The 26,854-nt window shown below is 45.3% G+C and overlaps 1 protein-coding gene across 1 annotated transcript; it reads left to right on the top strand.

Moving 5' to 3' along the window:
* The first annotated feature begins 14,395 nt into the window (after positions 1-14,395).
* LOC109745549 (G-type lectin S-receptor-like serine/threonine-protein kinase At2g19130) lies at positions 14,396-17,396 on the top strand. The gene has a single exon (XM_020304678.4). The coding sequence runs from the start codon at positions 14,716-14,718 to the stop codon at positions 17,116-17,118; it is 2,403 nt and encodes an 800-aa protein (XP_020160267.1). The 5' UTR covers positions 14,396-14,715; the 3' UTR covers positions 17,119-17,396.
* Positions 17,397-26,854: the final 9,458 nt, after the last annotated feature.

Genomic DNA, 26,854 nt, shown 5'->3' on the forward strand with positions numbered 1-26,854 from the left:
AAGTTCTGGCCTGAAGCTATTGATACTGCAAGCCATGTCATCAACCGTGTTTATCTTCACAAGCTTCTGAAGAAGACATCCTATGAGCTCCTAACTGGTAAGAAGCCAAATGTCAGTTACTTCAGAGTATTTGGTGCTAAGTGCTGGATCAAGGACCCACATCACACTTCAAAATTTGCACCGAAAGCACATGAAGGTTTTATGCTTTGATACGGAAAGGATTCGCACTCCTACAGAGTCTTCAACCTCTTTCTATATAAAGTGGTTGAAACTATGGATGTGTGGTTCGATGAGACTAACGGCTCGCAAAGAGAGCACCTGCCAAATGTGCTAGATGAAGTTCTACCTAGTGAATCCATCAAGCTCATGGGAACTGGAGAAATCATACCAAATGAAGCACAACCTGAAGAGGAACTTATCATTTCTGCACCTAATCAACCTGAAGACAGTGCTCAGCCCGGAGACAATCCTCCTAACGATGACAATGATCAGCAAGAGCAAAATCTTCGTCCGGTTCATCCTCGTGTTGCAAATGAAGTACAGATTGAGAAGATAATCGATAGCATCAATGCGCCTGGTCCACTCACTTGTTCAAGAGCAACACAGCTAGCAAATTTCTGTGGGCACTTTGCATTTGTCTCAATATCTGAACCCAATAAAGTTGCTGAAGCCTTCATGGAACCTGAATGGATTCAAGCTATGCAAGAAGAGCTTCAACAGTTCAAGCTGAACAATGTCTGGGAACTTGTCAAGCGTCCTGACCCCCGCAAGCACAACATAATAGGCACAAAATGGATATATCGCAACAAGCAAGATGAGCATGGTCAAGTTGTCAGAAACAAGGCTCGTCTCGTTGCTCAAGGATACACTCAAGTTGAAGGGATTGACTTCGATGAAACCTTTGCTCCTGTGGATAGGCTTGAAGCTATTCGCATATTGCTGCTAGCCTATGCAAACCATCACAACATCCTGCTGTATCAAATGGATGTGAAGAGTGCATTTCTCAACGGCAAGATTGAAGAAGAAGTGTATGTTGCACAACCTCCTGGCTTTGAAGATCCAAAACATCCTGATATGGTGTGGAAGCTAAACAAGGCACTGTATGGCCTCAAACAAGCCCCTCGCGCTTGGTATGACACACTCAAAGACTTCCTGAAGAGCAAAGGCTTCAAACCTGGTTCCCTGGATCCCACACTCTTCATGAAGACATATGATGGTGAACTGTTTGTGTGCCAAATATATGTGGATGACATTATCTTTGGCTGCACCAACCAGAAATACAGTGATGAGTTTGGACACATGATGCAAGAGCAATATCAGATGTCCATGATGGGTGAGCTGAAGTTCTTCCTTGGTCTTCAAATTCGTCAGCAAAGCAATGGCATCTTCATATCTCAAGAGAAATATCTCAAAGATTGCCTGAAGAAGTTTGGAATGCAAGACTGCAAAGGTTATACGACGCCAATGCCAACCAAGAGCCATCTGGGTCCTGACGCCAATGGTAAAGAGTTCGATCAAAAGGTATACTGCTCCATGATTGGTTCTTTACTTTATTTATGTGCATCTAGGCCAGATATCATGCTTAGTGTTTACATGTGTGCTCGATTCCAAGCGGCACCAAAGGAATCGCATCACTTAGTTGTGAAGCGAATTCTTCGATATTTGGCTTACACCCCAACATTAGGATTACGGTATCCAAAGGGCTCAGAGTTTGATCTAGTTGGATTCTCGGATGCTGATTATGCCGGTGACAAGGTGGATCGCAAGTCTACATCAGGCACATGTCACTTTCTGGGACGATCACTTGTCTGTTGGTCTTCAAAGAAGCAGAACTGTGTATCACTCTCCACTGCTAAATCTGAATACATTGCGGCTGGATCTTGCTGCGCTCAGCTTCTATGGATGAAACAAACACTCAAGGACTATGGCATCCATCTGAAACAAGTTCCACTCTACTGCGACAACAAAAGCGCCATCAAGATTGCCAACAACCCAGTTCAGCACTCGAAGACAAAGCACATTGAAATCCGTCATCACTTTCTCAGAGATCATGTCATGAAGGAAGATATTGATATCATACACGTCAACACTGAAGAGCAATTGGCAGATATCTTCACAAAGCCCTTGGATGAGAAAAGGTTTTGCAAGTTGCGGTGTGAGCTAAATATCTTGGAATCCTCGAATGTCCTGTGATCAGGCACACATCCTAACACTTATGCATGTTGATGACTTGGATGTGCAACACACGAAGTAATGTATGTCTTCAATCAATGAAGACTTACACTATGAGTGTGAATACATTAATGCGGAATTCGACTTCGGAGCGCCACGATAATTGCGCGTCGTGTCTGGGTCTAATACTTCCTATACGGTGGGTAACGCCACCACCAAACCTTATTTGAAGTGTTTCCCCTGGCGTTACATTTGTTGAGTCTTCGCATTTGGTTTGTCTTCAATATTAACATGACTTCATGTTTATCTTCACTATGTTGATTTGGTTTTATTATGATATATACATATATTAGTGTTCTGTCCTCTACAACATTCACTTATAGCTATGTCTTCTCATTTGAATCTTTTGAACTAAGTGAATGTGATTGGACCCTAACCTCTCTATGCTTCCTATCTCAAACTCTATCTATCCAAATCATATGCATTCTGTTGAAACTTTCGAATGTCTTCTCTGCGTCCTTGTCAGCAGAAGATACAAAGACAAACATTAAATCTATTTTAAATGCTCAATTCTTATTGCCTGAAACCCAGAGAAGCCAGAACAACCACCCGACAGTCCAGGCGTGCGTGGGAACGTGGGACAACTCCCAATGTGTTGCATGTTCGCCACGTGTCCCTCAGATGTGAACCGCCAGGGGCACCTGCATAATTGCGCTGTGTCGTCCCTTTCCCTATAAATGCACATCCAATCGCGGTCAAAATCTTTCTTCCACCTCTCCACCTCGACAAACCCTAGCGCCACTGCTAGCTCTCGACGACGCCGGCGACGAAGCGCTTAGCTGCCGCGACCTCACCGACGCCATCTTCACGCCGGCCGCAGACATCGTCTTCTCCCCGCCGCCGTAGGTGTCCTCCGTCGCCAAGTTAGGGCACGGAAGATCGAACTGCTCGGCCTCATCTTCTACTTCGTCTAGCAGTTCATCGTGTGATAAATTAAAACCCTCTTTTTACTGTACTTTTGATCTGATAGATTCATCCTTCCTACCAAAAGTGGTTTCTGCCTCCACAAATTTGGATCTATCCTGTTCTGCATCTCATATGATGCCTAGTATATTCACTTATGCTTCACACGTAGTTAGATTCCTCACTTGTACTTATTCTTGGATTCGTACAAATCTGGAATCAACTCTCAACATATAAGTGAATGTCTTCGCGCTATGTCAATGTCTTCTAAATTGATTTATCTTCAAAATCTTCTGAGAATGCATATGACCTCTTCCCCTTCCCTCGCATCTCTAATGTTGTCACAGGTACATGTCCGTGGGAGAATCCCTTGGTTCTCATAGTCTGCATTCATTTGCGGAATTCTTACAGCATCATATCAACTCACCCGAAGCCAGTTCCTGTCTGACCAGCAGACGGAAGCCTTTGACAGTGTTGAAGCCATTCAGTCTGAACTTCATGGCAACGGATAAGTCAGCAAGGAAGGGTGGTAGACAGCGCCGTGGGAATACATCAAAGGATTTGCCACCAGACCTCTATGAGGTGTACAAGACAGATCCAGAGGAGGACTACAATCAGCGCAAGACACGAATCCAATGGATTCGAAGATATTGGGCAGAACAATGGTACAAGTACAGGTTCGTGCCAGGAATATGCTGAAAAGAATGCCATCAAGCGGCCCTGGGGAGACATCTTGTACAAAAATCTTCCACCCAGGTCCAGAGCTGAAGCCATTGAGCAAGGCTTCTACCCTTGCATGGTACGTGGACCGCAGCCTGCTGATGCCGACCCATCTTCTCTGCTATGGTGTCGTGACGACAATCTGTTCAAGCGCAACTTTCAGTTTGCCAAAAACTCGGCCAAAGAGAACAAGAAGTCGCGGGGATTAGACTTCAACCCAGGTCCCTCTGCTCCTCGTGCAGATGGCACACGCGAAGCTGAACCCAATCTTGTTGGGCCCTTCTACAACCTAGAAGGTCTCATCACTCACATTATGGTTCAAGGGACAGTCGTGGATCAACCTGCCGATGACGCTGATTCTGACGGAGCGCCTGCACTACCAAAGCCTAAGAAGCTGAAGAAACCCAAGGCTCCGAAATCTTCCACTGCACCAAAAGCTTCACGAGCGAAGCCTCTGGCCACTGCTCCTCCTGCACCGAGTGTGCAGTCTGAAGATCTCTCACGCATCTCCAAGTCTGAGAAGAAGAAGAAGAAGAAGAAGCCCGTGCACATCACTGGTCAAGCACTTACTCCTGCTGCTGTTCTAAGAAATGAGAACGACGCCATTGATCTGTCGAGTGACGACGATCTTGCTGATGATGCTCTAGAACTGTTGATAAAGAGCAAGCAAGAGGCGGAAATCTTCAATGATTTACCTCTCTTTGACGTGGAAGTGCTGAAAAATTTCATCGATGAGTGGTTTGACACCCCCAATCTTAGCTTTGATGATCTGCAACTCCCCGTAGGCCTCTGCGTCTCCTTCCATGGCCCATTGCTCCTGAGCTGGCTCTTGCTCAGAAAATTGTTGAACTGAAGCACAAGATCGACTATGAAAAGGCTCAGTTCAAGAAGCATGTGGCCAAGCTCAGCGTGACAGACGTCCAAAACTTCAAGACTATGATGCATGAGCTCAAGGAAGCGTTTCACAAGAAACGTGATGAAGCCAAAGGTTCTCGAGAGCGAATGAAGCTTATGGCTGCAAAGTGTGTTCAAGCTTACAATGAAGCTGAGAAGCGCAAGGCACTTGGGCGTCCTGGCATCGACCCCAAGATGGCTGCCAAGAAGAAGAAGCCTACTGTGGACCAAGCTGAACCATCCAGACGGGAAGAACCTCGCATTGTCTTCCCCGCTAGAATGACAGGCGTGAAGCCTAAGGTCCCCATAGTGGCTTCAGAGCTTCAGAAAACCAGGGCAGCTGAAGCCAAAGCCAGAAAGCGCAAGACCAAGAACACCACTGACGATGCTCCACCCACCAAGAAGCGCAAGACCAAGAAGAAAGATCGGGCTGCTCCCACAGAGCCCCTTGTCGTCGAGCCAATTTCTGTTGCTCGTCCTGCATCTGCACAACAAGAGCGTCGTTTGATAGTTCATGAGCCTGCTTCCCCAGAGGCTCCTGAAGCTGAAGACATTCCAGCTGTTGACCCCACCGCAGCTGAAGACATTGGTCATCAAGAAAATGTTGAAGATGATGATGTCCTTCCTCAGATCGAGCACAATATGGTATCATCGCCTGTTCTCACGAACAACGAACTCATCAGCATTGGTTGTCCTTTGATGCCAATCGCTCAGGATGACTCATGGGCTGATCACCGTCAAGAATTCCCCCGTGAAGAAGAAACACCAGTTACTCCCCCAACTCAAGTCACCACTCCGGTACTTGAAGATGAAGACTTTGTGGCCCAACCTACTCCATCTCCACAAGCGTCGCCAGCTTTCCGCAGGCTTCTAAAGGACCAAGGCCACGAGTCACTCTTTCGAGTGTTCCAGAAGGAGAAGAGAGCCAATCAGTATCACGCCAAGTATTTCCTGAAGCCTCTCCTACTGCGAACGTCTCCGAGTCTGAAGCCAATGCGGCTGAAGATATTCCGGCTGCATCAGCCAATGAACAAGAATAGCAAAGAGATGAAGAAGAACGTGTTGCTACACCCCAACCAACCCAGAAGTTGTTCTCGAGGAGAACGTGTCCGACCCTCCAGCTACTCGAGTGGAGGTTGATAACATTGAGGTGACCACCAACACTACCACTGAAGCCAATGACGTTGTCATGGCTGACGATCATGTGGCGCCTGAAGTTAATGTGGTGCCTGAAGTGATTGCTCCTGAAGCCAATGCTGCACCTGATGCAAATCTGCAGCCTGAAGTCAATGCCACTGCTCTTGTACCGCCTCCAAGGCCACACACAATCGAGCAAGCATATGATCATGGTCAGCTGGTCACTGTTAGATGGCCCATTCTGGTTCCTCCGCCTGCTGTTGGTCCTCAATTTGACTACCATGTCGAGCACAGGCCTCAGGTCTAGAAGCCTAAGCCAAGGTTACCCAGGTTTCCAGGTACTGCCACTTCACCAGGGTCCTTCAATGCAAATGGCTTCATTGCGCACAACACTTTCTTTGATAGCGCCAAGAACCCCTACTCCAAGCCAAGAATATCATCTGATCGGTTCTGGAGCTATCAGCAGCGCAGTTACTATTCATGTGTTCTCTATGATCAAGGTCGCATCTTCCCTCATATGCGTCTTGACTGTGAAGCCATTGCTGGATTGCCATGCCTTGAGGAAGCCCTTGACTGCTTCCGTGATGCTGGATTGCTGAACTTTGTGACTGATAAGGAGCATTGGAATGAAGAGCTTCTGCTGCAATTCTATGCCACCCTCCACATTCGCGGCTACAACAGGGATCCGAAGACATGGGTCCTTGAGTGGATGACAGGAAACGTACACCATGAAGCTAAAGCTCTTGACATCATTGAGCTCACTGGTCTGCCCACTCCAGGTGAACTATATGAACCTGGTTGTCAGCTTCACTGCAATGCACTGGAGAGCATCTTTCAGAAGCCAGAGCCCAACATGAGCCAAATGCTGAGCACGATGAAGCCTCTGCCACGCGACGCTGAATACCCAAGAGAGTTCTTTGTTGAAGACCTAGAGTATCTGCCCCGCACTATCTATCATATCATCAGGCGAACTCTATGGCCTGTCAAAGGACATTCTTCTGCAGCGAAGCTTGAAGAAGCGATGAAGACATTGGTCTTTTATATCTTCAATGGCATCAGCTTCAATGCTCAAGACTTTTTTACCAGGCAATTGGCTGCATCAGGCTCTGATCTCTTTGGACTGAAATTCTACGCTCCATGGGTTATGCGCCTTATCAAGCTTCATTTTGCTGTCAACTATCAGCCTTCTGCTCGCAACCATCTGATATTTTTGCCAGAGGTTGATATGTCAGTTGAAGCCATATACCCAGAGCCTGCCAAGGAGCCTGTTTGTCTTCACAATGCTGATCACCAAAGCTTCACACAGCCCATTGAAGGAGTCCAGGCCGTCACTCGTATTTATCCTTTGGCTGGCAATACACGCTTACCTCACCGTGCTCAAACTGAAGCAACTGAGAGCACTATTGCTCAAAGGCCTCGGAAGCGATCTCGTGTTCTCAATGACCGAGAGCTTCTCATTGCCCTGCATCAGAAACAGGATAAGCATCACTACTGGCTGAAGCGGCAGATGCAAAGCCTCTTGGTGGACGTCAATCGAATTCGCAATCTTGCCACCAAGAATGCCTTTGCCACTCATGAAACCTGTCGACGATCATGGAAGAGTTTGACATTGCTGAGTGTTGAAGCAGATCTTCAAGACGATGGCTTCGCTGAAAGATTCAAGTTTGACTCCACTCCTCCAAGGAATGATGTCTTGCGTCGAACTCCCTCTCTTGAAGACTCTGACTATTCCTCCTCAGCTGCAACTGTGAATGCCAGAGTCATCGATGACCAAGATGATGCTACCTCACCACCTCCTACTTCGGCGCGTATCGACACTGCACCAAGTTCTTCTGCACCGCCAAACCCCGACGCCGACCCTGCATCTTCTCCTACTCCTTCTGAGAACGAGTAGAGGCTCTATGTCTTCAAACCTTTTTGGTCCTTACTGACAAAAGGGGGAGAAGCATATGAGTTGATAGTCTTCAAGCGGATCCATATGGGCGGTTGCTTTATATTTTGTCTAGTGTTTACAACTCTCGCTTTTGATACATTTGGTTCTTTGAGTTGTAACACTTAAACTTGATGGTCGTCTGCTACTTTTTCTGCTATTCTGTGATGCGATGATAAATCCCGCACGAAGTCATATTGCAGACGTCCATTTTTTATTATGCATGTCATTATCGTCGTTATATCTAATCATGCATGATGAATTGTCTTCATAAGTTGAAAAGGATCTCCACAAGTACAACCTACCATGTGCATTTGCATTCCAAAAGAAAATTACTTATATGCACATCTTCAGGGGGAGCCTGTTGCTACTTATGAAGACAATACCTTTAACCTTTACAATCTCACATACTTTTATCCCCGTTGAAAACTTCAACCAGTTTGTCATCAATCACCAAAAAGGGGGAGATTGTAAGTGCATCTAGTGCCACCCCTAGTTGGTTTTGGAGTATTGACGACAAACTTGGTTGAGGGACTAATGTGTTTGTGAGAATTGCAGGATAACACATGTAGTAGTCCCTTATTGATTCAGTTTACCTACCAGAGAAGACCCCTAAAAATGTATGAAGACATTGAAGACAATGGTGGTATGTGAGGATATTCACATTGAAGACTATGACAAGAGAAGACATCACATGAAGACTATGGAGCGCGAAAACTTAGTTGTTTCGTTGTTTCCTTTTCTTCTTTGTTGTGTCATAGGAACCACCGTACTGTTAAGTGGGGTCCCAGTGAACAAAGTCAGAGTGACTGAAGTGATGCTCAACCAAATCCTATGTCTTCGAGCGAAGACAATGAGAGCAAATCTTATCCAGAGTTGGATGAGTCAGCTTTACTTGTAGCCCAAGTCAAGCTGCCGCGTGTGTTTGAAATCTGACCGTTGGAACACGTGTCAGTTCCTTAGTGACCCAGGGTCATTTTGGACAAATCAGGTCGGGTTGCCTAGTGGCTATAAATAGCCCACCCCCTACACCATAAATTGGTGGCTGCTCAGAGTTAGTGCGCGGCTTTTGTCGTTTGAGAGCAACCCACCTCTAAAGCTTTTGAGAGAGAGAAATCATTGTGAGGACAAAGCCCAAACACCCAGAGCCAAAGAGTGTTAGGCATCACTGAAGTCTTTCTGTCTGCGTGACCTGAAGACTTGTTACACTTGAGGACTGTGAATCCTCCAGTCGATTAGGCGTCGCGTTCTGAGCATCCAAGAGTCATTGTGGATCGCCGGTGAACGAAGTCTATGAAGGTTTGGAAGTCTACCTTGAAGACTTACCAGAGTGATTGGGCGAGGACTGGGTGTCCTTAGCTCAAGGGGAATAACGTGAAGACGTGGTCTTCTGAGTTGAATCTCAGCCTCCCTAACCAGACGTACAGTTGTCACAGCAACTGGAACTGGTCCAACAAATCATGTGTCCTCACCAAGTGACTGGTTCTATCCTCTCCCTCTCTTTACTTACAGTTTATCTTCGTGAAGTCATTGCCTGCTTGCACTACCTGTTTGACTTCACTGTGTGACTACTATCATTGTTTGGCTTCATACTATCTTCCATCCTGATCTTTACTACCTAGTTGCTATTAGTCTTCGTGCTTTCACTCCATTGCATACTTGACTATGGCTTGCTTAGTGTAGTCTACCTTCCGCTGCATATCAATAGGTTCATTTCTATTGTTTGTCTTCGAAACCTTCATGTATTGAAGACTTTCATAAAAATCGCCTATTCACCCCCCCCCCCTCTAGTCGATAACTAGCACTTTCAGTACCTACTCTCGAATTGGAAAGTAGCACATCAGAGAAATCCGTTCCTGTGATGCCTACACCAACTAGAGAGGAAGCAAACGATCATGATCATGAAACTTCGGATCAAGTTGCTACTGAACATCGTAGGTCAACCAGAGCACGATCCGCACCAGAGTGGTACGGTAATCCTGTTCTGGAAGTGATGTTATTAGACCAAGGAGAACCTACGAACTATGAAGAAGCTATGATGAGCCCAGATTCAGACAGATGGCTTGAGGCCTTGAAATCTGAGATAGGATCCATGTATGAGAACAAAGTGTGGACTTTGGTGGACTTGCCCGATGATCGGCAAGCCATAGAGAATAAATGGACCTTCAAGAAGAAGACTGGCGCTGATGGTAATGTTACTGTCTACAAAGCTCAACTTGTCGCAAAAGGTTTTCGACAAGTTCAAGGGGTTGACTACGATGAGACTTCCCCACCCGTAGCGATGCTTAAGTCCGTCCAAATCATGTTAGCAATTGCCGCATTTTATGATTATGAAATCTGGCAAATGGACGTCAAAACTGCAATCCTTAATGGATTTCTTAAAGAAGTTTTATATGATGCAACTAGAAGGTTTTGTCTATCCTAAAGGTGCTAACAAAGTGTGCAAGCTCCAGCGATCCATCTATGGACTGGTGCAAGCATCTCGGAGTTGGAATATACGCTTTGATGAGGTGATCAAAGCATATGGTTTTTTATAGACTTTCGGTGAAGCGTGTATTTACAAGAAAGTGAGTGGGAGCTCTGTAGCATTTCTAATATTATATGTAGATGACATATTGTTGATTGGAAATGATATAGGATTTCTGGATAGTATAAAAGGATACTTGAATAAGAGATTTTCAATGAAAGACCTCGGTGAAGCTGCTTATATATTGGGCATCAAGATTTATAGGGATAGATCGAGACGCTTAATAGGACTTTCACAAAGTACATACCTTGGCAATTTTTTTGAAGAAGTTCAAAATAGATCAGTCAAAGAAAGGGTTTTTGTCTGTGTTGCAAGGTGTGAAGTTGAGTAAGACTCAAATCCCGACCACGACAGAATATATAGAGAGAATGAAAGTCATTCCCTATGTCACAGCCACAGGTTCTATAAAGTATGCCATGCTGTGTACCAGACCTGTTGTGTACCTTGTCATGAGTTTGGCAAGGAGGTACAATAGTGATCCAGGAGTAGACCACTGGACAACAGTCAAAATTATCCTTAGATGCCTTAAAAGAGGACTAAGGAAATGTTTCTCGATTATGGAGGTGATAAAGAGTTCGTTGTAAAGGGTTATGTCGATGCAAGCTTTGACACCAATCCGGATGACTCTAAGTCTCAATCTGGATACATATTGAAAGTGGGAGCAATTAGCTAGAGTAGCTCCATGTAGAGCATTGTAGACATAGAAAATTTGCAAAATACATACGGCTCTGAATGTGGCAGACCCGTTGACTAAAACTCTCTCACAAGCAAAAGATGATCACTCTTTGGGTATTAATCACATGGCGATGTGAACTAGATTATTGACTCTAGTAAACTTTTTGGGTGTTAGTCACATGGCCATGTGAACTATGAGTGTTAATCACATGGCGATGTGAACTAGATTATTGACTCTAGTGCAAGTAGGAGACTGAAGGAAAATGCCCTAGAGGCAATAATAAAGTTGTTATTTTATATTTCCTAATTCATGATAAAAGGTTTATTATTCATGCTAGAATTATATTGCTCAAGAAACCTAAATACATGTGTGAATACATAAACAAATACCGTGTCCCTAGTAAGCCTCTACTAGACTAGCTCGTTGATCAAAGATGGTTAAGGTTTCCTAACCATAGACATGTGTTGTCATTTGATAACGGGATCACATCATTAGGAGAATGATATGATGGACAAGACACATCCGTTAGCTTAGCATAATGATCGTTCAAGTTTTATTGCTATTGCTTTCTTCATGTCAAATACATATTCCTTCGACCATGAGATTATCAACTCCCGTATACCGGAGGAATACCTTGTGCACTATCAAACGTCACAACGTAACTGGGTGATCATAAAGATGCTCTACAGGTATCTCCGAAGGTGTTTGTTGAGTTGCCATAGATCGAGACTAGGATTTGTCACTCCGAGTATCGGAGAGGTATCTTTGGGCCCTCTCGGTAGTACACATCATAAGCTTGCAAGCAAACGACTAAGGAGTTAGTCACGAGGTGATGTATTACGAAACGAGTAAAGAGGCTTGCCGGTAACGAGATTGAACTAGGTATGAAGATACCAACAATCGAATCTCGGGCAAGTAACATACCGATGGACAAAGGGAATTACGTATGTTGTCATAACGGTTCGACCGATAAAGATCTTCGTAGGATATGTAGGAGCAAATATGGGCATCCAGGTTCCGCTATTGGTTATTGACCGGAGAGGTGTCTCAGTCATGTCTACATAGTTCTCGAACTCGTAGGGTCCGCACACTTAACGTTCGTTGATGATATAGTATTATATGAGTTATGTGATTTGGTGACCGAATGTTGTTCGGAGTCCCGGATGAGATCACGGACATGACGAGGAGTCTCGAAATGGTCGAGAGGTAAAGACTGATATATAGGACGATGGTATTTGGACACCGAAAGTGTTTCGGGTGGTACCAGATACTTATCGGGTCACGGAAGGGGTTCCAGGCAGCCCCGGTAGGTTTTTGGGCCTTATGGGCCAAAATGGGAAGAGCACACCAGCCCACAAGGGACTGGTGCGCCCCTCTACCCCGTGCCCACGCACCAAAGGAGGGAGGGAAGGAAAGGGGAGGCGCCCTAAGGCAACCATCTCCCTTTCCTTTCCCCCTCATGTCCAAATAAGGAAAGGAGGGGCGCAGGGCAAGGCAGCAGCCCTAGGGCTGCCGCCATGTCTCTTGGGGAGCCCTAGGGGCTGCCTCCTCCCCTCCCACGTATATATATATATGTGGGGAGGGGCGCCACACAAGGACACAACATTGTCTTAGCCGAGTGAGGCGCCCCTGTCAACCGTTTACTCCCTCGGTCATATTTTCATAGTGCTTAGGCGAAGCCCTGCGGAGATCACATCACTATCACCGTCACCACGCCGTCGTGCTGCCGGAACTCATCTACTACCTCGCCGTCTTGCTGGATCAAGAAGGCCGAGGACGTCACCGAGCTAAACATGTGCAGAACACGAAGGTGCCGTGCGTTCGGTACTAGATCGGTTTGAGCACGAAGAAAGTTCGACTACATCAACCGCGTTGTGGAACACTTCCGCTTACGGTCTATGAGGGTACGTAGACACACTCTCCCCTCGTTTCTATGCATCTCCATGGATAGATCATTGCATGTGCGTAGAAAAAAATTTGTTTTCCATGCAACGTTCCCCAACATCACCGTCACCACGCCGTCGTGCTGCCGGAACTCATCTACTACTTCGCACGTCTTGCTGGATCAAGAAGGCGAGGACGTCACTGAACTGAACGTGTGCAGAACGCGGAGGTGTCGTGCGTTCGGTACTTGATCGGTTGGAGCGCGAAGAAAGTTTGACTACATCAACCGCGCTGTGAAATGCTTCCGCTTACGGTCTACAAGGGTACGTAGACATACTCCCCCCTCGTTTCTATGCATCTCCATGGATAGATCATTGTGTGTGCGTAGAAATTCTTTTTGTTTTCCGTGCAACGATTCCCAACAGCATGGACCAACTCTGCACTGCTACATACTCCACATATACATCAGACATGCAGGAGTATGGGTGTTACCTTCCACGGAGGGCCCCGAACCTGGGTAAACCACCGTGTATTGTTTGCTCAATCCCATCCCGGATCTCCACTGCAGCCTTGCCCTCACCTCAAGCCATCCCGTGGCATCTATCGTGACGCGTCTCCCCCTGCGAGGATACCACGATAGGGCCGGTGGGCGGCGGCGTTAAGTGCCATAAAAACGTCTCGGGAGCCGACGAGACCCACCGTCATTGACGATGCCTCGGGAGCCGATGAGTGGCGACTCATAGGCGGGAACCGCCCCGTCCACACGCCACGCCGTGGTTAGCCCCATGAAATCAGGGGTGACACGTCACGTCACACAAGGCCGACGTGGTCCCCCCCCCCCACCACGTGGTGTTCACGTGGTGCGTGACAACGTGGCTCGGCCCGCAGCCCCGTATACATACATGCGCATGCGGGGGTATCGGCGTGGACAAGCGCGAGGGGGGGAGGGGGTAAATAAGACCATCGTGCCTGTCCTTACGAAGGGGTGTGGGCTAATCTCAGCCTTTGATGTGTCTACTAGGGGGGGTGTACTGAAGCAGAAGTGATATGAGAAACATCCATTTTGCGCGAGTATATTAGGGATTAAGAAAAATTACAGCATATAATTCTACATATATGTTGCTTATTCACTATAGCCTCACTCCTAGTAATCTAACGTGGGGGAGTTCATATATTAGAGCGTCAACGCGTATAGCCTCACTCCTAGTAATCTAACTGGTGGTTTTTTGCTCGTTGACTGACTCCCGCACGTCCGTTCCTCATTCCTCCCGTCCGCATCCTTCTTGGACTACCCTTTTGGCTGACCGTGGACTGGACAATGCATTTATTTTCCGTGTGAAGGGGCTCACCGATACCGGCAACCACGGGATATCATCGGATTATTATGTCCAATTTGCAAGATTTTTAAATTCCAAATGAGCACCTCAGAACAAACTTTCGTCGGGACAGCTGTCATCCCCAAGCGTCCAGTGTTGACTAACGAAGAGTATTCGTACATCTATTCTATTTCTCGGTGTAGTTAAATGACAAAACAATGTTATCATTGGTTGACACAGACTGTACTGTCTGACCAAGATTATTCGTACTACAGCTATTCTATTTCTCGGTGTAGTTACTAAATGATAAGACGATGTTATCATTGGTTGGCACAGACTGTGTGAGGAGTGCGCCCACAGCCCAAGAGCATCTCCCTCGTTGACTTGCGGCCTGGAATGTGATCATAGCTCGCATCCATTTCTAAGCAACTGGACCAGTTTGTATCAATCTTACTCCTCCAATTCTCCACCAGTTCATTTCCTTCTTCCGCTCATAATGACTCTCCTCCATGTCTTCCTTGGACTCCTCCTCTCCCTGCACGCGGCGGCGTCGCGGCGTGGTGCCGCCGCCGCCATGGACACGGTGTCAGCCGGCAATGGGCATGGGCTCGCCGGCAGAGACAGGCTCGTCTCCAACAACACCAAGTTTGCGCTCGGCTTCTTCAAGATGGACAGTAAGTCCTCTCACACCTACCTCGGCATCTGGTTCAACAAGGTCCCCAAGATAATGCCGGTTTGGTCTGCCAACGGCGAGAGCCCGGTCATCGACCCCATCTCGCCGGAGCTCGCAATCGCCGGTGACGGCAACTTGGCCATCTTAAATCAGGCCACCAAGAAAGTCATATGGTCCACCCATGCCAATGTCACAACCAACGACACCAAAGCTGTGCTCATGAACAATGGCAACTTCGTCCTACACAGCTCCTCAAACTCATCCATGGTCTTCTGGCAGAGCTTTGACTACCCAACCGACACCCTTCTCGCCGGCGCAAAGATTGGCTGGGACAAGACCACCGGCCTGAACCGCCGCCTTGTTTCAAGGAAAAATTTGATTGACCAGGCTCCTGGTCTCTACACTCTGGAGATGGGACAGAATAGGCTTGGTCATCTCCTGTGGAACTCAACACTAGAATTCTGGACCAGCGGGGCATGGAACGGCCGTTACTTCAACCTAGCACCCGAGATGATTGGCGCCCTGACACCAAATTTCACATTCATAAACACTGAGAATGAGTCTACCTTCATGTACACGTTGCGGGATGACACGGCCATTGTGCAATGTGCGATAGATGTCTATGGCCAAGGGCTGGTGGGTGCATGGTTGGAACCCATACATAACTGGTTGATCAATTACAGGCAGCCTATCTTTCAATGCGACGTCTTTGCAACCTGTGGACCTTTCACAATCTGTAGAGAAAATGCAGATCCACTCTGCAGCTGCATGAAGGGTTTCTCGCTGGGATCACCCAAGGACTGGGATCTGGGAGACCGAAGCCATGGGTGCAGGAGGAACACTCCATTAGGCTGTGAGAATGAGGGAAACAAGCCAGGTCTTGCAGCTAAGTTCTACCCCGTGCAAGGTAGTATGAGGTTGCCCCATGAGGGAGCAAAAGTACCGGCCGCGACAAGTGGAGATGACTGCCAACGGATTTGCTTGGGCAACTGTTCTTGCACTGCATATTCGTACGGTAAAGGAGGCTGCTCTATTTGGCATGGGAAATTGTACAATGTAAAACAACAATCTGATGCTTCTTCAGCAGCAAATGGCGATACGCTTTATATCCGCCTTGCCGCAGCAGAGCTGCCAGAAAGTGTGGTAAGTAAGAAGCAGAGTGGAATCAACCTCGTCAGTGTTGCGGTTGGTGCAAGCGCTGCTGCTCTTGTCCTGGTGATTCTTGGATTGGTGATTTGGAGTAAAAAAGGGAAGTGGTTTACTAGCACGCCGGTAAATGGAGTTGGGATCATTTCATTTCGGTATGCTGATTTGCAACGTGCAACTAACAACTTCACAGAAAGGTTAGGAGGGGGCAGTTTCGGTTCTGTATTCAAGGGGTATCTAAGTGACTCAGTCACCTTGGCAGTGAAAAGACTTGAAGGTGCCCATCAAGGAGATAAGCAATTCAGAGCAGAAGTGAGTTCAGTTGGAATCATCCAGCACATCAACTTAGTCAAACTGATAGGGTTTTGTTGCAAAGGCGATGAGAGGCTGCTTGTGTATGAATTCATGCCGAATCAATCCCTTGATGTGCATCTATTTAAGGCCAATGGTACAGTTTTGGACTGGAGTCTCAGATACCAGATAGCTATTGGAGTTGCCAGAGGCCTAGCCTACTTGCACACTGGTTGTCGGGATTGCATTATACATTGTGATATCAAGCCAGAAAACATACTTCTCGACACTTCATTCGTAGCCAAAATTGCAGACTTTGGAATGGCAAAGGTTTTGGGGAGAGAATTTAGTCAAGCATTGACTACAACGAGAGGAACCATTGGATATCTTGCTCCTGAATGGATTAGCGGATCAGCTGTTACATCTAAAGTTGATGTTTACAGTTATGGGATGGTTTTGTTTGAAATCATATCAGGAAGGAGAAATTCAAGTCAAGTTGAGGATGGTGATTATTCAGCCTTTTTTCCTCTACAAGTTGCAAGAAAGCTTCTCAGTGGAGAAATTGGAAGTCTGGTAGACCCAAATTTGCAAGGTGACGTGAACCTTGAGGAGGTTGTAAGAGTTTGCAAAGTTGCATGTTGGTGCATTCAAGATGATGAGTTTGATCGACCAACCATGGCCGAGGTGGTGCAGTTTCTTGAGGGTGTTATTGAGGTTGATATGCCTCGAGTGCCGAGACTACTGAATGCAATCACAGCAGGAGTAGGTTCACCAACATCTGACACTTAGTTTTACGTCAAACTTATGTATACCTATCGCAACATTTTAGACCCAAACGGACGAAATGCGGACAAACCACTCATCCGTTTGGGTCGGTGCGTTGGAGGTGCTCTAATTGACTCAAACTCATTCTGGACACTCTTGTCTGCATTCTGTAATAAATGAACAAAGAACTAGTTTCAGTCTTCCTGCTTTCTTGCCTTTTCATAATTCATATTCCAGCAGATGTGACATGTGAGGTTTCCAACATGTTGGAGAGTTGGGAGTCCTGGGAAAGGCTATATTATTATTATTATTTCATTTCTTTTCGCATTCCTGGGGTCAGCCAAATGTTGTATGTACTCCTACAAGATCCCTTTGGGATGCACTACTGCATATAGGAAAACTCATGGCACATTACACTGAACGGCAGTTATCTAAGCCAAACATGCTCATAGCACACAGTAGACTGGCGAACAAACTACCCACTGAAGCTCATAGCATCCAGTAGTGGTCCTATGTTCTTCAAACCTAGGGGCACATCTGCCTCTTACATGTAGGAGAGGCTGGCAGGGTAGCATTATAACTGAACCCTAACCCACTGAAAAACAGGTTGTGGTGAGCCAAACACTATTTGACCATTAACAGCCGTCATGCAACGGTGTACATCAGAGAAAATCGCACACCGGTATCGACGACTGATCCTGACCGCCATTCTCATGGTCGGTCTGGGGATTCGTCTGTTGTAATTGATCTCACAGGTTTAACAAACCAAGAGAAAAATATGGGAAAGTCTCCTCTCCTCACGTTTGTGCATTGATCGGGCGCACACAAACCAACGATTGGTTTGGGTCCCTGACCCCTTAGCACCGCCAGATTTAAAAGAGGAGGTCGTGCCCCTTGGGCAGAGGACATACATACGGGCTAACACCCAACTACTCCTAACAGCCGATCCTAAAAGGGTGCTACAGGGGATCAGAAGACCTCTACCACCGCCGGCCACCTCAAGTTCAGTGCCGGCGGCTTCCTGCTTCCATCAACGTCTCCCTGTTGCTGCTGGAGATCACAAGGTGCAGCCACGGGCTACAGAGGGGGCTGTATCGAGTGGCCATGGGGATTCGCCAAGCACTGTAAGTTTGTACGCTTCCGCATAACGCTGGTGTTTTAGTCCGAGATTAGGTTCTAACGGATTAGCCTAAAGCTAATTAAATCTAACATAACAATGGTATCATGAGCCTCCCTAATCTGGCTAGAACCCTAATTAGGCCTGCCAGATGTGAATGTCTCAAGTTACAGGCCTACATAGATCTATACGGTTGAAGCCAATGATATTGTTTAAGTGCACAAGTGCTAAGTTTAATGGCCCAATAATTTTCGTTAGTGCTAATTACTAGAAATAAAAATCTCATTATGCCCCGTTAAGGCTAATTATTCATATCTAGTTTTCGGTTAATGTTATTATGGCCTGATTAGAATCAAGTTAATGTTGAATTAGCACTATTCGGGATCGGTCAGAGAAGATAGAAGGAGGGGAATTGCATGTTTACGAAATCCCTAATGTTTACCCCAATTCGGAACCCTAACCCTAGATGAGAAATTCCCAATTTTTCTACAAATCTCAAACCTTGCTGATGCACTAGTTCCCAAAAGTTTTGAGGATTTTGGACCTCACCTGATGTGGACGCGTTGACGGCTTGCCGTCGCCGTGCCGCCGTCATCTCCATGGAGAAGTCGTGCGGAAGATCAAGGCCCACACCCATGGACGACGACGTTCAAGGCCACCGTGCCACACGCGCCACCCTCACCTCCTTACGCCGCGGCGGCACCGGCGAACACATCCCCTTGCCCCGCCGCCTAACTGCATGCGCGCGACACGGCAGGCGCCGTTCGACGGAGGAGCGCGCGGCCGATAGCCTAGGCACGCTCGTCCGACGAACGGGGCCACCATGCCGCCATGGGATCCAGCGAAAGAGGCAGCCAAGCCGCCATGGGATCCGGCGAGAGAGGCAGCCGAGCCGCCATGGACGCCGTCGGTGACGGGCGGCGCCGCTCGGTCGCCCCTGTCTCTCTGGAGCGGAAACATCGGGGATGCGGTGGGAAATGGCTAGGGTTAGGCTGGATCGTGACTTTGCTCAATGCAGGGCGATCACAGCCGTTGGGTCTGATCCAACGACTGGCGGTCACTTACAGTCGATGGCAGGCCTTCGGGCGTGCAACGGGCTAATTCTGGCTATGGGCTGAGGCCCTTCTCCCGTGTTATGTTCTTTAAAGTTTTTTTTTCTCCTGCTCCGAATGTAAAAGGGTAGCCCTCGGCTTTGGGCCCAAATTGAGTTTTCGGTCCTGTATGAGATTTGCAGTGCATTTATGCATTTTTTTTCTGTTGTTGTTTTGTTAATGTTCTATGCACTGTAAAAATTAGAAATCTGTGCTTGTGTCGAAAGAAAAGGAAATGCTAATGGCGATAAAGTTATCTAAAGGGCTGCCATGGGTTATTATGGGCTGAAATTATGTACTTTAGGTACATTTGATTTGTGTCATTGATGATGTTTTTTTTCACGGTTGTAAATTGAAATATTGCCAAAAGCTATAAATAGTTTTCTGAGTAGAATGGAACCATTGAGATGTTTTACTTAGAAAACTAATAAGCAATGAATGGTAATGTCATTTTTATGATCACTTTTTTTGTATCATTCTAATGTTGAAATGTAATAATGTGAAATGAAATTAATGTTGAGCACAATTGTTAGTCACTCATTTAAATTTTGTAATATTTTATTTGAGTGCAAATTTTATGTTGATGCAATTCTTATTGCACTTTTCTTAATGATGTGATCATTACTAATGGGCTAAGACCACCAAGTAGTAGAATGTTGATGGTCACATGGCTCGGCTTTCCGCACTGCACCGTGCGGCACAATATTTTTGGGCTGGTATGACTATTTGGCAAAAGTAAAGGTTTTTTAGTTGGTGCATTTTGTGTCAGATCTACCATTTTTAAGAAGTTGCTTCACACTACTTCCTATTCTCTCACCATGCACACTGTCCACATCAGCGATGTGCCACGTCATTATTCAGAGATCCAGCTACGCCAACTCAGCATCCATGACATGTCAGCAGCCTCCTTGAATCCATGCGCAAGCATAAACAGGCAACCTCAATGGTCAGCCAGACAGTAACAGCGATTAGTGGTTCAGTTATTGCATGATGCATTCACCCGGTAGCTTGAAGCAGAGTGCTACTTTTCTCTCCACACCAATGTTTTTTCCATCGCCGCGTCTCTCCTCCTTCCTGTCTTCTCCACAGAAACTCCACTCCCACTTCATATTCTTCAACCCCCATTAAATCACGTCAGTGGAAATTTAAAGGTTGTATCGGCACCTTTTCCTCCTCCTCTACCCTTCCTGTTAGGATTTAATTCATTAGGTTAATTAAGGGTTAATCCCTACATTGTCGGTTGCCATATGTCGGCAACTACTCCTTGTAACTGCAATATACTAACCGCCTTTGTACCGGGTATATATCCCCCTAATCTTCAATCAATGAGAACACTGTTCATTCTATCGCTCCCCTCTCTTGTTTTCCGAACGAGCGATTTGGCCATGCAGAAAGAAGAACACACCCTCGGCCAAGATCGAAGAAGAACCGATGGAAGAACACAAAGCCAGCCTCAATCGATTCAACAATCGGAAGCCTCGAACACACTCTGCCAAAGGACAGAAAATCAATCAGTTGAGCGGATAGATCATACTCCAAGCAGGAACAAGAGAACTTGAAATTGGGCATAATTTTCAATTACACAGGGAAGATGCACATACAAAGACATGGGCGTTGGCATCCAAGATCGCTCGATCGAAAATCCATAACAATAATTGTAAGCATCTATGTGATTTCTTCAATTTGTGATGTTCTTACCTCTTAAATGAGACCGGACGTGGATTAACGCACTCGATTCTAGACGGAGGAAGCTCTAAGCGGCGGCGGCACTGGCGTGGCGCGGCTCGTCCCCTCTCCTCCTTCTTATCCCCTGGATACTAGGTTCTAACGGATTAGCCTAAAGCTAATTAAATCTAACATTGTCTCCATGAATTGCAACATGTCATTAGCATAGGCCTGAAGGAGTCTACAATCACTTGAGTAACCATGGCATCACGAATGGTATGAACCATACCTGAGTTCTGACTTCACAATTAAGCAACTAGTACATCATTATTAAGTGGACAAGAAAGGTCAAATGCCTCGAGAAGGAATGAAACGTAAGCTTCTCTACAAGCGGTGGGTCCAAACAACTCACTCGGGTTAGTTGACCATTCCCAGGGAATTGCTGATGTTGCAGGGTTGGGACTGCACAAGAACATGCGAAACCTGGTAACTAAACAACACGACGTTCACTACAACTACACTGGTGCAACGGATGGGTGCATCTATGTGCCGCCCGCAGCGAGTCCTATCCACAGCTCGCCTATAGGGTGCTGGTGCTGGCCCGGCCCAGTAACAAAATCGAACTTCATCCTAACGCCAGCTGTGTTTTTTTCTTTTTTCTTCATATTTGCCCTACTTTCTTTACTTTTGTTTAGATCCCAAAATATTCTACATATATACTCCCTTTGATCCAAAATAAGTCTCATGGTTTTAGTTCAAATTTGAACTAAAACCACAACACTTACTTTGGATCGGATGGACTATATTTTTTTGTTCGAAACTAAATTTATACAATGCAGAAACACTTTACATAAAATTTTGCAAAAATAATTGTCATGCATTCGAAACAGTTAAATATTTGTATGAACAATGTTTGTAACATGTAAGAAATGCCACACGCTTTGAAAAATAATGCATGTGATAATTTATAAAAATATGCATATATTGTATTAACAAAAGTGTTTGTGTATTTCCAAGAAAATGATTCATACATTCAAAAAAAATGTACGTTACATTTAACAAAATGTTCACGAGTTTGAACAACGTCAAAAAATTATCAATGATTTTAAAAATCGTTCATAAAATGTTTTGGTAAATGCATATTTTTAAAAAATATATTTATAATTCAAAAAAAGTTCCTATGGGTATGTGAATTTTTTAACATGTTTTCAGAAAAATGTTCAAAACATGATTTTGTAAAAATGTAATAATGTATTTGGAAAATGTTAAAAAGTGTATAAAAATGTTATAGGTGCATACGAAAAATGTAAAATTTGATTGAAAAAAGTAGACATTAAAATATAATAGAATAAATTTTAATCACGTATTAAAAAATATTAACTATGCATAAAAATTTCTTGATTTATACAAAAAATGTACTATGTATATAAAAAATAAACATTAAAACATATATGGAAAATTAACATTAATCTTGTATTTAAATAATTGTTAAACATATAAAAAATGACAGTGATGCATACGGAAAATGTACATTGCGCGTGAAAAAGTAGACATGTATTGAGAACAAAATAAAATAAAAAAAGCCAATGCATACCGGAAAGAAAATAAACAAAGAAAATCGACAACAGAACAAAGAAATTAAACAAGAAACCGAAGAAAGAAAAAGAAAAAAAGAACAGAAAACTAAAAAACCAAAGATAAAACTTGCTACAATAGAGGAAAAACCTTAAAAAGAATTAAAAAGAATTTAGCGCTGCAACGGTTGGCCACCTTATAGCGCCCGCCATTAGTGGATTCGTAATAGGAAATCGCTACTGGCGAGTAATAGCTGTCACAACAAGGGATAGCAACTTTTTTAACGGAGCTCCTATACTATACAACATTGAAATCTCTAATCAATGGTTACTCATGCAGAGGTCACTCCCACCTTATGCTGACAAATGGCGCATTGTATATGTGCCAATTATTGCAACCTAGGAGTTTTTCCGTTTTTCGTATGTTTATTTTTTTAATGTTTACCTTTTGAACCATGCGTCCAAATGATGAACCATTTTTCACCTTTGGATTTCTAGTGCCCAGATCTTCGAAACTAGATCCCATGTTAATTAGTTTCGACAATATTTTTTTAATAAAATAGAAATAAAATAAAAACAAAAAAAGAAGCCAAAAGACCGAAACCAAAAAAAAACAAAACTTGGAAGCTCATTTGTGCTTTTTCAAAAAACAAGGAAGCACGGATTTGCTTTTTCCAAGGGTGCGTCTAACACGCGACACTTGGCGGCGGCTTGACGCACTACTTGGCACCCTGCCGAAAGTGACCCCTGCAGAAGCCCTCCAAGGGGTACCCCTTAATTAGGTTCCTAGATACAACACTCTCTGCGCCATTTGGCTGGTCGATTGCATAGGGGCTCCCCACGACTACGACCTATTGGCACAAGATTCTAGCAAGCGGAACTGTAGCATATATTTTTTAGTGATTTCTTTTGGTTATCAGGTGGTTATTTTGGAAGATTTTTTACAGAACGTGAAAAAAATTATTTTCTAGAAGTGAGTATTATTAGAAAAATATTAAGAACCTTTTTTAAGGTGAACATTCATAAAATGTTTGTGAAAAAACTTTGAAAAAATGCAAACATTTTTGAAACTTTTTGTGAACATTTTTATAAACATGCAAACATTTCTTAAATGCAGATATTTTTTAACAAATCTATTTGTTTTTGGAATTTTTGAACACTTTGTAGAAGTGTGAACATTGTTTTCAATTTTTTTTACCATTTACTCCCTCTGTTCCTAAATATAAGTCTTTTTTGAGATTTCAGTATGGGCTGCATACGGAGTAAAATGAGTGAATCTACACTCTAAAAGACGTTTATATACATCCGTATGTAGTCTGTATTGAAATTTCTAAAAAAGCTTATATTTAGAAACGGATGGAGGTATGGACTGCAACGGAGCAAAATGAGTGAATCTACACCCTAAAAGAAGTCTATATACATCCATATGTAGTCCGTATTGAAATTTCTAAAAAAGGCTTATATTTATAAACGGAGGGAGTAAATATATGGTGATTTTTTAAAATTTGATCAAGTTTTGAATTTTTGAACATTTTTTAATCCAAACAATTTTCAAAAATTCCTAATGATTTAAAAAAATACAAATAAAAATATAAAATCGGTAAAGAAAAACAGAAAAACCAAAGCATGAAAAAATTGAATCAGAACCTTCTAGAAGGATCTGTAGAACATATAATTACTTAAATGGCAACCCATCTCATGCTGCTTTGCTCCGCTCCCTGTGCGGAACAACGGCAAACTAACACAGTACTAAGCGTCAACGGGAAATGTTCTTGCAAGTAACAACTACGAGGGTCGCTTTGATTTGCAGGATTGATCAAACGGAGGGATATGATTTCATGCCATCTTCAATACTGTACAAGATTTGCATAGATGTTTGATTGAGCACAAGAAAAACAAGGGAATCTTTACATGAGGTTGGCTTGAATGGAAATTTTCCTATGAACTATAATACAAATGAGTATTTTTTTCACCCGCAAAAAAACTATAATACAAATGAATTGTAAGGAGAAAAATTATATAGATTGAATTCCCACGAAACAAACAATGTGTGTAGGAAAAAATCTGAATGACTGGAATCCACCTTTTTTTTTCAAATCCTATGAATCCAAGCGGACCTCTCACAGACTAGTCCAAAGTGCGGTAATCAAGTGTCATCTTCACTAGTCAGTGTCCAAAAACGACAACTAAACTGAACGGCAGCAACATTATCATGGTCTGAGCTGCAGTCTCACCGCGTGAATCGGTGAGCTTAATTATCGATAACAATTTGAGAGGTCCTACTCACGTAGGACCGTACAAATGGGACACACCGGACACGTCCGGCACACCAAGTTTGCTTGAGGCTGAAGAATGATCGATCGCCTGGCAGATCACATTATTCTTGATGTTATCCGGTGGTCGTTGGCGGCCGGCGGCGGCTTCTGCGGCGGTCGATGCGCGCGATCTGGCGCCTCCCCTCCTCCCTTGTTCGGCGTCCGGGCAAGCCTGGTCGGGCCGCGCTTCCTCTCGGTCGCCGGTTCTGTACATGAGGCACTGCTGGTGGCGGGGATCTAGTTCGGGCGAAATCCCTGGCCGGCCATGACCTGCCGCGCCGACGGTGACGCCTGAGGGCGCCGTTCCTCTTCTTGGAGGCGTCGGTATGGACTGATCTCCTCACTTCACCTTTCCCTAGGTCTCCCGGGCGAAAGCCCTAACTTTGTTGGGCGGCGGCGGCGCTCACGGCACCGTTCCCTTCTTGAAGGCGCCGCTTTGGGAACCTTGGGGTTGGGTGGCGCTTGTGGGTGGTGGGCGACGGCGGTGGTGCGGCCCTATCCTAGCATGGATTTACGTCCGTGGCTTTGGAGATGGACTCGCGTAGGTGGAGGTCGTCGGCTGGCGTCGTGGTGGCGTCAATGGCGGAGGACTTGCCAAGGCTCGCTTAGGTGGAGGTCGTCGTTTGGCGTCGTGGTGGCGTCGATGGCGGAGGACCTGCCAAGGTTATTACCTCAATCTGCTCTGAAGATGGACCAGTGGAAGATGGCGGCGACGACACATGTGAGTGCGTCAGACCGGTTTGAGCCCCGGACCCGGCAGATGGCTTGGTCGGGGCCTCCGGCTTTAGATGTTAGGCTTAGGTGAGAGGTCTGGGTATGTGGCCCAGCTTGCACCCCTTCATCATTTGGATAGGAGTAGCGGCAGATGTTGCCAAGATGGCGGATTTAGACATATTGTTGTTCTATTTTGTAAGGTCCTCGAGGATAATTAATAAAATGACCACATGCATCTCCCAGATGCAGAGGTCGGAGGTCATCCTCCTTTTCCAAAAAAAATCTGTGGGGTGGTGTATGCTCGTGGAAGTAGAACATTCGCCAAACAAAGATAGATAAGGCTTGGCGATAAACATTCTGTCATGGACAGATCGAATGTAGCTTGTGCTGTCCACGTCGGGAATCTCCAGCCACAGCACACGACAAGTAAACTGGACAAAGTGTGGGTTACGAGAGGGTAAGTGCGTGTTAGAGAATTAATCTCGGTGATGTCAACATAATACTGCTCCGGTTAGGAGGAGACATTGACCGGTCAGCAAGAACTAGCAACAGCGTACACATTCATGCACACTAGCACATGTCATCGCTCACCAGTTCCCTCCGGGCAAAAACAATCTGCACATAGACGGTATTATACGACCACTGTCACCTTCGACGGTTTCAAAATGAAATAGACAGTTTGGAATACGTATCCAGAAAGACTCGATCATTGGTGTGTGCTATATACAATAGTATACACAGTAGTATACACTAATATACTCCCTCCGTTCTTAAATATAAGTCGTTGGGGGAGTGTAAACTGAACTCCCCCAGCGACTTATATTTCGGGACAGAGGTAATATACTGCATGCATGCGGCTGCTTAAGAAATGTATGATGTATTGAGGCGGACGTACAAATAGAAATACAAAAAACACAAACACTAGTCGCGTCACCCGTTGCATCACGCGAGAATCGGGAGCGACCCGATCTACAAAACAAACGTAAGTTATTTTGAGGTGAGACAAGGCGTTTGACCTGCCGCGCCATCTTGATCAAGTCCGAGCAGCGTTATCGCCGGTGACGTGGACGGCGGTAGGGATCGATTAAACTCCGGTAGGTGAGCCGGGACGACGAGCCGATGAGGCGCGCCGTAACCTCAATGCTTCGCAGCTTCTTTGGTTCGAACCGATCATTCTTGGAATGCAAAGTGAATCCCATTCCATAGAGGTTAAAAGGGGCGTGCACTGTGCAGAACGAAGTTGAAGAACACGAACTTACAGTAGAGCAACCACAGACACGGTTG

This window comes from Aegilops tauschii, chromosome 2, assembly GCF_002575655.3.
Source record: "Aegilops tauschii subsp. strangulata cultivar AL8/78 chromosome 2, Aet v6.0, whole genome shotgun sequence".
In the NCBI taxonomy this organism is placed as follows: domain Eukaryota; kingdom Viridiplantae; phylum Streptophyta; class Magnoliopsida; order Poales; family Poaceae; genus Aegilops; species Aegilops tauschii.

Coding starts and splice junctions, on each gene's coding strand:
- LOC109745549 (XM_020304678.4), top strand. CDS start 14,716: ATGACTCTCCTCCATGTCTTCCTTGGACTCCTCCTCTCCCTGCACGCG.